This window comes from Natator depressus, chromosome 8 (assembly GCF_965152275.1).
Source record: "Natator depressus isolate rNatDep1 chromosome 8, rNatDep2.hap1, whole genome shotgun sequence".
NCBI classification, from domain to species: Eukaryota; Metazoa; Chordata; order Testudines; family Cheloniidae; genus Natator; species Natator depressus.
In genome coordinates this window covers 16,557,083-16,569,648 of record NC_134241.1, presented here as the reverse complement: position 1 = coordinate 16,569,648, position 12,566 = coordinate 16,557,083, and the positions used below count along the sequence as shown (strand labels likewise).

At 35.9% G+C, this 12,566-nt stretch overlaps 1 protein-coding gene across 2 annotated transcripts in view; it reads left to right on the top strand.

Moving 5' to 3' along the window:
- The window catches only part of NR3C1 (nuclear receptor subfamily 3 group C member 1), a 158,816-nt gene that overhangs the window by 133,435 nt on the left and 12,815 nt on the right, over positions 1–12,566 (top strand). For both annotated transcript variants that reach the window (XM_074960516.1, XM_074960517.1), the window contains exons 5-6: positions 92–370; positions 3,631–3,775. In XM_074960516.1, the coding sequence (XP_074816617.1) occupies positions 92–370; positions 3,631–3,775 (424 nt within the window). The remainder of the gene's footprint in view (positions 1–91; positions 371–3,630; positions 3,776–12,566) is intronic.

The following is a 12,566-nucleotide window of genomic DNA, read 5'->3' as shown; positions in this document are numbered from 1 at the left end:
TATTCCCTGCGTGAGCAGCACTTCCTATCTTTTTTTTTTTTTTACTTTGTAGATTCCTTAATTAACATGTAATTTCTAAAATCTTCCCTAGCTCGAAAAACAAAGAAGAAGATCAAAGGAATTCAGCAGTCCAATGTGACAGCAGCGAGGGATGCTTCTGAAAGTCCAGTAAGCAAGAGTATAGTTCCTGCATCTCTGCCGCAGCTAACCCCTACCCTGGTTTCCCTGCTGGAAGTCATTGAGCCGGAAGTTCTGTATTCGGGCTACGACAGTACTCTACCTGACTCAACATGGCGTATAATGTCAACTCTCAACATGTTAGGAGGACGGCAAGTGGTAGCTGCAGTAAAATGGGCAAAGGCAATACCAGGTAATACAGAGATGTTGTTTTGTAAAAGATGTCAGTTTTTGTCCCAAATTATAGTATTTTGTCTTTTACTTTGATGCTTTCCTTCCATACTTTTCTGGACTGACTCTTATTGATTAATATCTTAGATAAATTATGTGTCAAATACCTATCAATAAAACAGACCCAAAATCTCTTTTTGATTTCTTTGATTACAATTTGAGGTTAAATTAGGTTGGACTCTTCAGTCCCTGTGAGATAAAATACACACACAACACAAACCTTTTTTAAAAACACTAACACAGAAAAAGAGAAGTGTTCCTGGGTCTGTTTCCACAGCAGTTTTGAATGCAGTGCTTCATTATTAATTTTTAGCAGGAGGGTTCCCATGATTCAGGGAGCAACCCATCTGATCCCCTTCTCCTTAACGGAATTGTCCTGTATCTTTTTGTCTCCATAGCTACTTTGTCCTCACGCTTCCTCCACTCTGCCCATCCTTCCTACCTGAATGGGAACAGTCATTGCCATCTCTAATCCCAGGCCAGGAGTAAAGCCTGATATTCCATTTTGTTCAGGCACCATAGCTGCTTCCACAAAATTGGGTGTGTTACATGGGACTTTTAAAGGAGAATTGCCAATATGCCTCCCATTTGTAAGTCAGTAAGGATGTTGCATTTACAGCTTGCTTTGGCTTTCTTTCACGTCAGGAAACAGGTAGCTAAAATGAGTCCTCAAGTTCTGACATCATGCATAGCATCCTATTGCGTGGTCCTCAGACAGACTGAAATGTGGTGCCGTTGAGCATCTGGGAGAGCTATAAACAGGAAAACTGTCACACCTGCTTCTGCTGTGTTTGGCTCTAGCCAGTGCTATTAGCCACCTGTTTCCATAAATAAATCTAAAGAGTGACGTACAATGTACACATAAGTAAAGATGTAACGTAACTTGCCCTCTAATTTTACATGATGGTCTCACCTTTTTTTGAAAATAAACCTATTTGGAGTTACAAGGAAAGACTAGATTCAAACATTTATGCTGGAATAGGGAGATTGAAATGTCCTTTATGGCTTGTCTACGCTGGGAAAATAATTTGAATAAAGTAAAGGTGTGAAGTTAGCATAACAAAACTGTTGGGTGGATGCTATCTAGTCTGGGATAAAAGTGACTTCATTCCAGGATAAACACTTTGCTTTGGAAGCACACTTTTTATTCTGAATTAGTGTGTCCACATGAGGAACTATTCTAGTTAATTTCCCCAGGTAGACAAGCTCTTAATCTTACAGAAGATGATATTCCTTGAAAGGCCACTCTATTATTTAATAATAATAATAATATTACTAGTAACTGTTCTGATCATACCAGGACTTTTTGTCTTCCTTTTCTTGATCAATCTGTCACTAAAGCTTTTCTTCACAACAGTCTTTCATTTTACTGTGTTTACTTACTTTCATTTCTGGCACCCCTGCAGAAATCATAGTAGTCCTCCATTTGGGATATCACAGTTAGTTGCTGTGGAAGTGTTTATGATGTCCAGAGGACTAGTGTCTCAGGTGGGAAATAAGCAATGCAAGCAGATGGAACTGATAAGGAACAAAGATCATTTTGTTAGCCCTAGTATCGTTAGTTAACAATAAATAATGATGAAACAAATGTATGGAAAATAAAATGAGCTATATCCTGAAGTTTTTACTTCAGAGGAGTTTTGACTGAACAATGTTTGAGTAAGGACCTCGAGGTTTGACCCAATAGTTTTTAAATGAGTTCTAAACAGTATTACTAAGTCTTAAAAGTAGCAATATGGAGGGAGGGTTTCCTACCTTCAAAGCTGCCAGCCTTTATTTTGGAGTAGACCAGATTGAGAGGCTATATAATTTGGGCATATTAATTCACCAGATATTATCATTTTAAACATCTTAAGGAAATAGCACTGAAGTGACCTTTTTGGGATGTCAAGTATCTGATGACATTAAATAAAGTGAACTTGAATCTAAATTTTAATAAGGACTCAGTGTGGCAGAAAATCTTGTTAAAAGCAGCCAGGGCTTGATATGAGCTACCACTGTAGATTAAAAGCTGTCTACATTTTAAATCTGCTCAGGGGAGCAATTTTAAGATATAACACATTTCTTCATTATTTTTGTTGGCCCTATTCATTCTGTATATTGCTATAATGTTACAGGCAGTTAGTGAGGATGAGTAACATGGTCCATATTCTGTGATTTGTGACTACTGTGTAAAATTACTGTTGAATAAGAGTTTAAAATAAAGTCAGTGGACTTCAGTCTGAAGTTACTGTAATATTTACACAAGACACTTGAACCAGTTTTGTCTGGTTATGAGGAAATACATTAACTTAATTAGTCACTTGTAGGATATTTTTCATTCACCTTCATTTCCAATTACATGGAAAAATAACATTTTCTGAACTTTTAATATTACACTCCCTTCTGATTTCTGTAGTAGTTTTCAAGCGATCTCCGAGTGACACACACTCTTCCAGGAGGAAACAAATCACCTGGAGGTTAGGGGTGGAGTGTGTATATGTACTCAGGAATAATATATAATATTTTTTAAAATTAAGGTATAAATGTTATCTTTTCTGCTACTTATCCTTTTCAGTACATTTCTGTATTCTGTGTAATTAAAACTGTGGAAGGCCACAAATTCAAACCAGCTCAAGAATTTAGTTATGTTAAAGACTTCCAAAGTCCGAAGACTGGCAAAGAGATTGTGACTATAACCACATTAAGCTGGGTCCTGTGGGTGGGTACTGTTTCGTCTGCATAGGCAAAAAATTTTGTAGGCTAATAAAAGATACATTACAGTCGTATGCTAAGCAGCTGAATGTAATCTTGGTAACTTTAAAATTATGCTGAAGTTTTGTATATTACTTTGATCAGCAGCAAGAATTTGCAGGTAAGAGACGCACTGTTAGTTTTTCTAATCTCACGTCTTCATCTTCCCTACCACCACAAGTGCAGTCTGTTCTTTCTCAGCATACAGATGCACTTTTAGTTAGATCAGATTATTTAGCATCTAACAACATAAAATACAGAAGTACTTGATTATATCTGTTCATTGCAGTTCGACACACAGTTTTGATGTCTTCAAGTCTACATGCACCACCGCAACTAAAGAAAATAATATGAAACACATTTTAAAATACTGCTGCGTATTAATAACACTTTTATTTGTACTGATGATTTGTTTGATAGATTTGAAAAGGAGCATTTCTTAAGCATTACTTGTTCACTGCCTATACTGTTATATTTTGTATTTTTTAGGTTTCCGAAATTTACATTTGGACGACCAAATGACCCTTCTGCAGTACTCATGGATGTTCCTGATGGCTTTTGCTCTAGGATGGAGATCATATAAACAGTCAAATGGAAACCTGCTGTGTTTTGCACCAGATCTGATTATTAATGAGTAAGTAGTGTATGAGTCATTTTCCCCATATGCCAGAGCTGTATTAAACTCCCTGAAACATTTTTCTGCCATAAGTATTTTTTATAGAGAGTAAATCCTACTAATGTATGTCACTAGGTAACAAAGTTGTGCAAAGAATCACTGTACTGACATTTTGCCTGCAAAATCAGTTTCCTTTTAGCACATGATATGTATGTTTTTAAATAAGTCAAATGAACTAATGGCCTTTTAGAACTAGCTGAAAGTTTGTGTTTCTGTCTAGAAGAGTGGGGGGGAGGATTGGTGGGTGGATGGATTCTATTTTGTTGATGCAGCTGCATCATTCATTACAATGATTAGTTCTAAAGGTTCAGGAAAAAATGATGCTAACAGGATATTTCTGTTAAAATTCTTTGTCGAAAAAAGAAGACTGGCAAATGGAATAAACTCCTAAACAATAATACTATCATTGTCACTGAACTGATCAGTTAAATCAGTTGGTGGCATTTATGGTACTGTTGATCTAGCTACTGGTATATAGTTAAAATGTTTGCTTAATTTGAACCCATAAAAAATTTTTTACAAAACACAATTTAAAGAATTGTGTAGCTAACTAATTATGCTTCTGTGTCACCCTTATTGTACAAGTAGGCCCATGGATTGCTATTGGTAATTCCACAGCTGTTCTGTTTTGAACTCCCTAATAGGAATCTACTGTAAAACTGCAGATTGCAGAAAGTCAAAGTTTATAGACAAATCTTGTGCCCAGGATAATGCTCTTTTCTAACCAGTTTTATCCATTTTCAGGAAACACTGGTTGTTCTTATTGTGCAATTTTTTTTGAGTAATTTGCTAGAGCATTTGGACTTTTTTTCTCTTGTACTTATGGGGCCTTATACTTTTCTGATTGCTTTACTGTAAATTTTGAGCAAATCCAGTTAAGACAGTGGAGTTACACTAGCATATAACATTGGTCTAGAAGAGAATCAGGCCCATACCTTATATAATATAAATATAACATTAGGCTTTACGTCTAACCTAGTTCTAACTTTTTTAGTTTTTGATATTTTGATGATAAAATGCAGAACCATTTTTGTAGCTTTAAAATCAGATTTGGGTATACACACTAGCCTTATTTCAAAACAAAGGCATCTGTTCTGTGGGTACATGTTTTCAAAAGACTTTCTCTTTGTAACAGTTCCTGCAAGTTTTCTAGTTGACTGTAGCACCACTCAAACTCAAATAAGACTTCAGTTTCTTGGTCTGTCTAAACATACTTGCTTTTTGCTTTTTTCAGTGTTTAGTTTGAATACAGATAAGTTGTCTTGCCAAGTGTGGCACATTGTTTTAATTTTTTTAAAAGCGGTTAAAAAATCAAGCCATTCACTGAAAGTCCATAATCATAGACGGAGAAGAAAATAGTTGGGCAGGTCAATGGGAAAAAAGATATAAAACACATTAGTCACTCAACAGATTAGCATGGCTTCAAGGTAGGCTGGTCAGTCAAGTAAATCAGTTTATCTAACATAATATTTATGTATTTTAAATACTTATGTATATTAATATTTTCATCTTAATGGTTCTAGAGAGAAGCACAAAGGGATTTAAATCACAAAACCAAAACAATTTCCAAAATATACTGTTTGAAGGCTGGGCCAGAAACTATTAGGAAGGCATGATAATGGTCTGACAGATATCCGTTCTGCTCTTTTACATTTGTGAACCCTTTTATCCTAATAAGTTGAGTACTAAAGGTTTCTGCCCCGAAAGAATTTAATTAAGTTCTTGCTTGCCTCTGCCACATCAGCTTAATCTTCCCCTGAGTAAGGGGTGTTATATCTCAGATATTACGGTGAGGGAATGCCATGTAAGTATCTAACAGATGTAGGGTGACGAGATAGCAAGTGTGAAAAATTGGGACAGGGGTTGGAGGGTAATAAGAGCCCATATAAAAAAAAAGCCCCAAATATTGGGACTGTCCCTATAAAATCGGGAATCTGGTCACCCTAAACAGATGAATAGTAACTATGATAAATAGTGTTGGATTAGCACTGTGTACCTTCAAACACTAATTCTCCCATCCTCTCTTTTTAGATAAGTAACATAACAGGGGTAGAGCCTTTTTTCTATACGAAACACAATTTTGTGCATCGATGTCAAACTGTGTTGTTGTATTTAGTTTTAAATAAATCATTCTGAGGGTAGGTGCTCTACTGAATTGTTGGACTCTTCTGAAGGTAAGATTTTTAAATACTTACATATTTTAGTTTTTTAACCCTTTCATATGGGTTTGAGTCTTGTTGGATTAGTGAACTTGGGGGCTGGGGAGGAGGAGGTTGCTTGTGTTTGATAGAAAAGCTAAAGCAGAAACAGGGAGGCTGATTTAAGAAACTGTGTGGTGCTGCCCATTCATTTGAGTTGATTAAAACCAATATATGGCTGATGTATATGTGATATTTCTGACACCATTTGATTGCTTGTAAACATAATGCCAAAATATTCAGAAGTTACAGGACAATTTGTAACTTGCTTGCAAGGCTGATAGATCACTGCTCTATGCCTTCTTTCTGCTTTAGATGGATCTCATTGGAACCATCTCCTTTAGCTCACTTTTAAAACCTATTTCTTCTATGGAATAGAAATGGTCAAAATATTCTACAATAGTTATTGCAGGTAAACTTCCATTGTGGCAGCTCTGATGATACTAGTAGAGGTCTCAGGCATTCTTACCATCATGTTGTCTAAACCTGTCCAAAATTAACCGGAGGCACTGGAGGCAGGATATGTATTTTGTTCACTAGCCAGGGAGAAAACAAATTAGAGAATTCCTAATGCAGCATATTAGCACCTAATTTGATTGTCACTTTCTCTGTTGTATTCCCAAACAAGAAAACAATAAGCTTTAGAGCCTGATTTCTGGAAGTAGCGAGTACCCCCAACTTCAGTTCAAGGCAAGAAGAGCTGCAGGTGCTCATTACTTTTGAAAATTAGGCCCTTATGCACATGGATTTCAGAGGTGACATCACTATGCTAAAATAATGCCCAGGATGAATGTGAAGTCAAGATGAGCCAATCATATAATAAAAACATCTGATCTTAGCTGTTTAAACTAATGACTCTGAGGATGAACGATCAGGGGCACTAATTTATTTGCTAGCTTGCTGTTTCCAGTGTGCACTGTTACTTTTTATAGATTACAGTATGACTGCTTGTTGGTTGCTTTTGAGCATAAAAATATTTGTCTATCAGGACAAGAAAATAACTTAAATGTGCGCTATAGCTTTACTTTTATTAGTCACTTCAGCTTCTTTATTGCTTTTGTGCTTCTTTACTGGTTTTGTCTTCTTGTGGTTTTTACTCTTGTTACAATATATTTTGTGACATTTTAATTAAAAGTCTCTTGACTCACTTGATTGTTTGAAGCAGTCTGTAAATAAATTCTTTGAGGTTGCTGGCCAGAACAGTCCAAGATTCAGTTTAACCACCCGCAGACTTAAAGTAAATGTGAGGTTTACTATGAAAAATGTGAAATTGGCTTCTCTTTTATTCATGAACTCAAACATCATCCCCTTTGTGGCATACAGACTATGAAATATTGGTACATTCAGGGCACTCAAAATACAGCGCCACTAAGCTTTTTTTTATCATTATCACAATTTTAATGGCAATGTTTTGTAAATGGCTGAAAATGCCAGTGAAGCTATGAAGGTCAGTATGGTTTTGCTGATTTGTATTTACTCTAATTTCTAAGTTTTGATTTTTAATTCTGGCTTTACAATTGGACTTTGTGTCCATTGCATAAGAGGTTGTGCTGCTTTACAGGGTTAAAGCCACCCTGTACTGGGAGTCAGAAAATCTGGATCCTCATCCAGATTGTACCATACATTTGCTGTGTAGCCTTGAACAAAACACTTAAGACCAGATCCTGCACCATTGAAGCCCTGTGGCTTTTGATGCCCCTGTGAGCAGAAGTGGCTTCTTAAACCGTGCCTCAATTTCCCCATTTTTAAAATGGGTATGATATCCGCCTCACTGGGGTGTTTTGAGACTTATGTAGTGCAGTTAAAGTACTTTGAGATCCTTGGAGAGAAGGCACTGTAGAAGCAGAAAATATGACATTGTTAAAGAATTTCTCTCCAGTCTTGTCTTAGTTTGCTGACAGGAGCCAGTAATCCTTTTATTTTCTATATGATTGGCCATTTGTGTTTCAAATATCTTTTCATGTGCACATTCCATTTCATTTTTTTTGGTGTAAATATTTGTCTTGCCCTTTGTAAACCTTTTATTGTTCTTTTTAGTAATTATGTTGTAAAAGCCTTGGATTTTGCCATTCTCACTTTGTTTATATATTAAAATATGTTGAATATGTCTTTGTTGAATAGCTGCAACCTTCAAGTGGTTGATTATTCTGATACTACTGTTAATGGGATTAACACCATCTAATGTCCTAAACTGGTGCACAGAATGCTTTACCTCTGAAAGCTTCTGTTGTTTAATATAGTGTTGTAAATATAAATAAAGCTTTACAGATAAGACAGTGTGACTCCAAGGAGCGTACATTCTGAGCAATAAATTATTAACTATGGTTAATTCTCAGACATAACTAATTTATTTCCATAATTTGAAATATTGTTTGAATATACAACTTCATTAATTTTGAGTAAAGCACGTACACTGAGAGATGAAATTATCGTGGGGATAGTGGCATTGTACGTAAAATTAGATTGGCACTTTCTTTCTAACGTCTTATTTTCAGTGTTACATATTCGCCAAAATTACCTTCCTGGCTGAAATTTCTCACATGTCACTTGTCAGTAAATTGTAGGCATTTCTGAATGAAGCATGGCAACTATTGAATAGTGCACAAAAACAATACATAACTGCTATAAGACAGGAAAAGAAGAATATCATATTCAACTGAGACTACAAGGATCACTTCGGGCATTGTAGGCAGAATATAATTACCAAAACTAGAGATTTTGGCAAGCACATTGGCGTAATGTCCCTGTACCTGCAAAAAATGCCTTGAGCTTTTTAAAAAAACACAAGTGGCCACGGCCTCTTCTTTACCTGTGACCCAAAAGGTGACACCAACTGAAGCATAGCGTCCCTTAATACCATGCTGGGGCTTTGGTTCAATACTAACTCAAAGGGAAGACTACTGTCTATTGAATCACTAACACCACTTTCTGTTGAAGTTAGGGGTGTTTTGAAGGTCTCTTATCCAAGTATGAACCAGACTCAACAGTGCTTAACCTATGTAATAGAATAGAATCACAGTCCAAGGCAGAGTGATAAGTTTCATTTGTTGGGAGACCCAAGTCTTAACGTTTCCAAACATTTTAAATTAATTATCTAATATTTAATCCTTTGAAAATGAAAAGTGCTGTTTAGTATTATCAAAACTCTCAGTAGTGTAGCATTGACTTAGCAATTTTTAGTATACTGTATAGTGGAAGAAATTTATTAATTGTTCTTTGTGAATACTGCTGTTTTAGGGTGTGATTCTGAGAGTTGAAGGCACTCAGCACCTGTGAGGAGGTGTTCAGTACCCAGTGAATCAGGCACTTAATCATTATTAGCTGTGGTAACAGGATCATGTATCTAGTATTTGATCCGACTATCTCTTATCTAAGCAAAGTAGATTAGGAGTAGACTATTTCAATGCAGCAACACAGGCACTGGAATTCCGCACCAGAACTCTGACTTCCCAGGCAATGTTGCAGAATTCTAACAAGGAAAAAAAAAAGTTTAGGAAATAGGAGCTGCTTGAGCTTTCCATCTCAAGGCATGTAAATAACCCACAGCATTTCCATACTCCCATCCTTTTATATTGCACAACATTTCCCACTGGCAACAATAAAAATAATCATCTGTCTTTGGCCTCAGATATGTTTAATTTCAGTCACGGACAAATTTTGATTCATTGGTTACTTTCTCTAATAGAAATAGAATTGTCTGCCACTTTCTTTGATCCATATCATACTAGATGAAATTAATTTCAGTAGATAGTCCTTTTCTTTTAGCTGAGTATTGCATAACTGAAGATTTGGCAAGACTTTGCGGGGCTGTATGGACTCACCCACATGGGATGGATTATAGCCGTTCAGTCATACAAAACTGTGGCAAAAAAGTTCTTGTGATAGATTTTAGACTCATTACAACAACAAACAACAGTTTGTATAGCATATGGTGTGAAATTATTATCTTGAAGCACTTATGCAAGTAATGAAATGTGTTTTTAATGAATAGTGCCCTTCACCCAAAGATTTCTAGTTACCTTAGAAACAACAAATTTAGCCTCACGGTATCCATCTGATGCAGGAAAGAGGTAGCCTCTGAGTTACCTAGTTCCCCATCAGGAAAATGAGGATAAGTCATGTGACCCAAGTCACAAAGGAAGTCTGCTGCTGAGCGAGGAATTTTTTTTGGCTCTTGATTCACAGTTCCAACCTCTAAACACTACATGTACTTCATCCATGTACATATTTCTTGAATTTTACAGTTGTTGCAACACTTTTAATCAGAGACTGAGGAGAGGAGGGATCCTGTTTAAATGCATGTTCCCCAGGGCAGAGGGACTGTCTTTATGCAAAATACAGTATAAAAATAATTCATAATATTTTAAAGGTATCTGCACAGTTGCAGTTTTCAGCTAGAAATATCTGGTATGAGAGTAATTTTAAATGTATTTTACTGCAGTTAAGCTGAGAAATCTGAAATCCCTATTATTAACATACTTTCTCCCTCTCAGTTTGCACTCAGACAACATTTAAAAGTAGCATGTTTATTGGCAGTGCAAGTTGTTAACAATCACACTATTTAAATAATTTGAAGTTATTGATTAGGACATCATCAGATCACATCTTTCTGTGTCATCCCCGTACAGCAACATGATAGAGCTGATCTTAAACTACTTCCTGTATAAAGTCAATACCATAATTTGCTGCAAGAGTAAAGCACAGGAAAAGTTACTAAGATAAACTGGCTTCAGACAATTTAACAGTCTTTGATATTACTCCTAGCATATTATCAAGTGTGTGATTTTTGGACATATCAAAAATTGCAAAATAATACCTAATATAAAGAAAAAACACCACGATTTGTTTAGCTGCTTTTTAGCTATACAGATGTAGACTGGTACATTTTATATTTTTATATTTTTTGTGCTTATTATCTAATCAATTTGTGTTTTAAAGGTTCATCAATACTATGGTGCTTGAGGGAGACAAAATGTCTGCTAATGCTATTCCAAAAATAAGGGATTTAAATATGTGTAAACTATGCAGAATGTTTTGAAAAACGGTTCTTTATATCTCAGCTACTCATATGTTGCCCCCCCCCATCTCAATAATATCTGAGCTCCTTTAGTGTATTTATTCACACAACACCCTGTGAGTATTATCTACATTTTACATATGGGTACTGAGGCACAGAGAAATTAAGGGGCAGATTTTTAAAAGTATCTAGGCACCTACTGGGATTTTCAAAAGCATCTAGATTCCTAATGCCCATTGAACTCAACTTTTCTTTAACCCCCCCCCCCTGCCCCCCCCCCCCCCCGGCAAAAAAAACCACACTGGGAAGAGTGTACAAAATCAATTTTAAATTTTTTTCCCATGTGGGAACCATATTCTTTGGTGGATTAATATTTTTATGCTTAACAAATGCATCACATTACAACTTGAAATGTAAAAAAGAACACATCCAAAGTGTGTGTGTATTGGCTTACAAATGCACCATTATAGCATGTGCTTATATGACCCATTTTAAAAGCTGGGGTGGAGCTTGGCAGCCCACCATATCCGAAGCTCCAGAACATGTTTTAGTATTTTGGGACTAAAAAAGTGTGAAATTTTATAGTGCTGTATCATTACTGCCAAAATTACCATGCAATACTCACTTTATATCAGAGCCCACGTCTGCATACTTCAACTATTGTCTTCAGGAGAAGGCCTCCCAATTGTATGTGAAACATATTAAGCAACAGCAAATCACATGCATTTGTGGCCATGAAGCAGTATACGGCATGTAATGACTGCATGGCCTTATAAAAAGGTTTTTATAAATCATGTTTTGAAACTCCTATTCTTGTTTGCCTGCTCACCACTTCAGCAGTTCTCTGTTCCTAACTCTGAGGTCTGCTCCTCTGTTTCATTTTCTCCAGTGTTCTATACCCTATAAAATTTAAGTGGAAAGAAAATAAAACTAAGTATTTTGGCTTTTTGAAAAAAAATTTTAAAAGGCAAGTTTTCTTGTTTCCCAGAACAATTTCTTTAAAAAATATTTGTTTGTACATCAGACTGTTGAATCAGTATAGCCTGTTGTTCAGTGTCAGCACCTTGTTTACTGATTTTATTCTTTCATAGATTTAATAGAGCTGAGTGACTCATATCGAATGTTGAAAATCACATGCCTTTAACTCCCTCTTGTGTCCCACGCAAACCTCATGTGCCCTTTAACTGTAAATTATATAGATTTTAACTAACGCTGTATATTCTGTGTAAAGTTTACTCCAAAATCCTATATATTTTTATTAAGATCAGTTCAGAGAAGGCAGTCTTTAAAACATAAAAATATTATAATCTAAGTAACTGCGTAATCTTCCTAATAAAAGCATTTGTAATTTTGCTATACATGGGAGATGTGACATCCAGATGCTGTATGGCTGGGGGTTTTTTTTCTGGCATTGTAAAATAAAGTAGGCATATAGGATAGCACACTTTGAATAAGAGTTTAGGCAATGAGAGCTGGGATTTCCTAGTGGCAGTGTATGTCTGATATTAGCACTAACTCAGCAGTTCTAAGCATT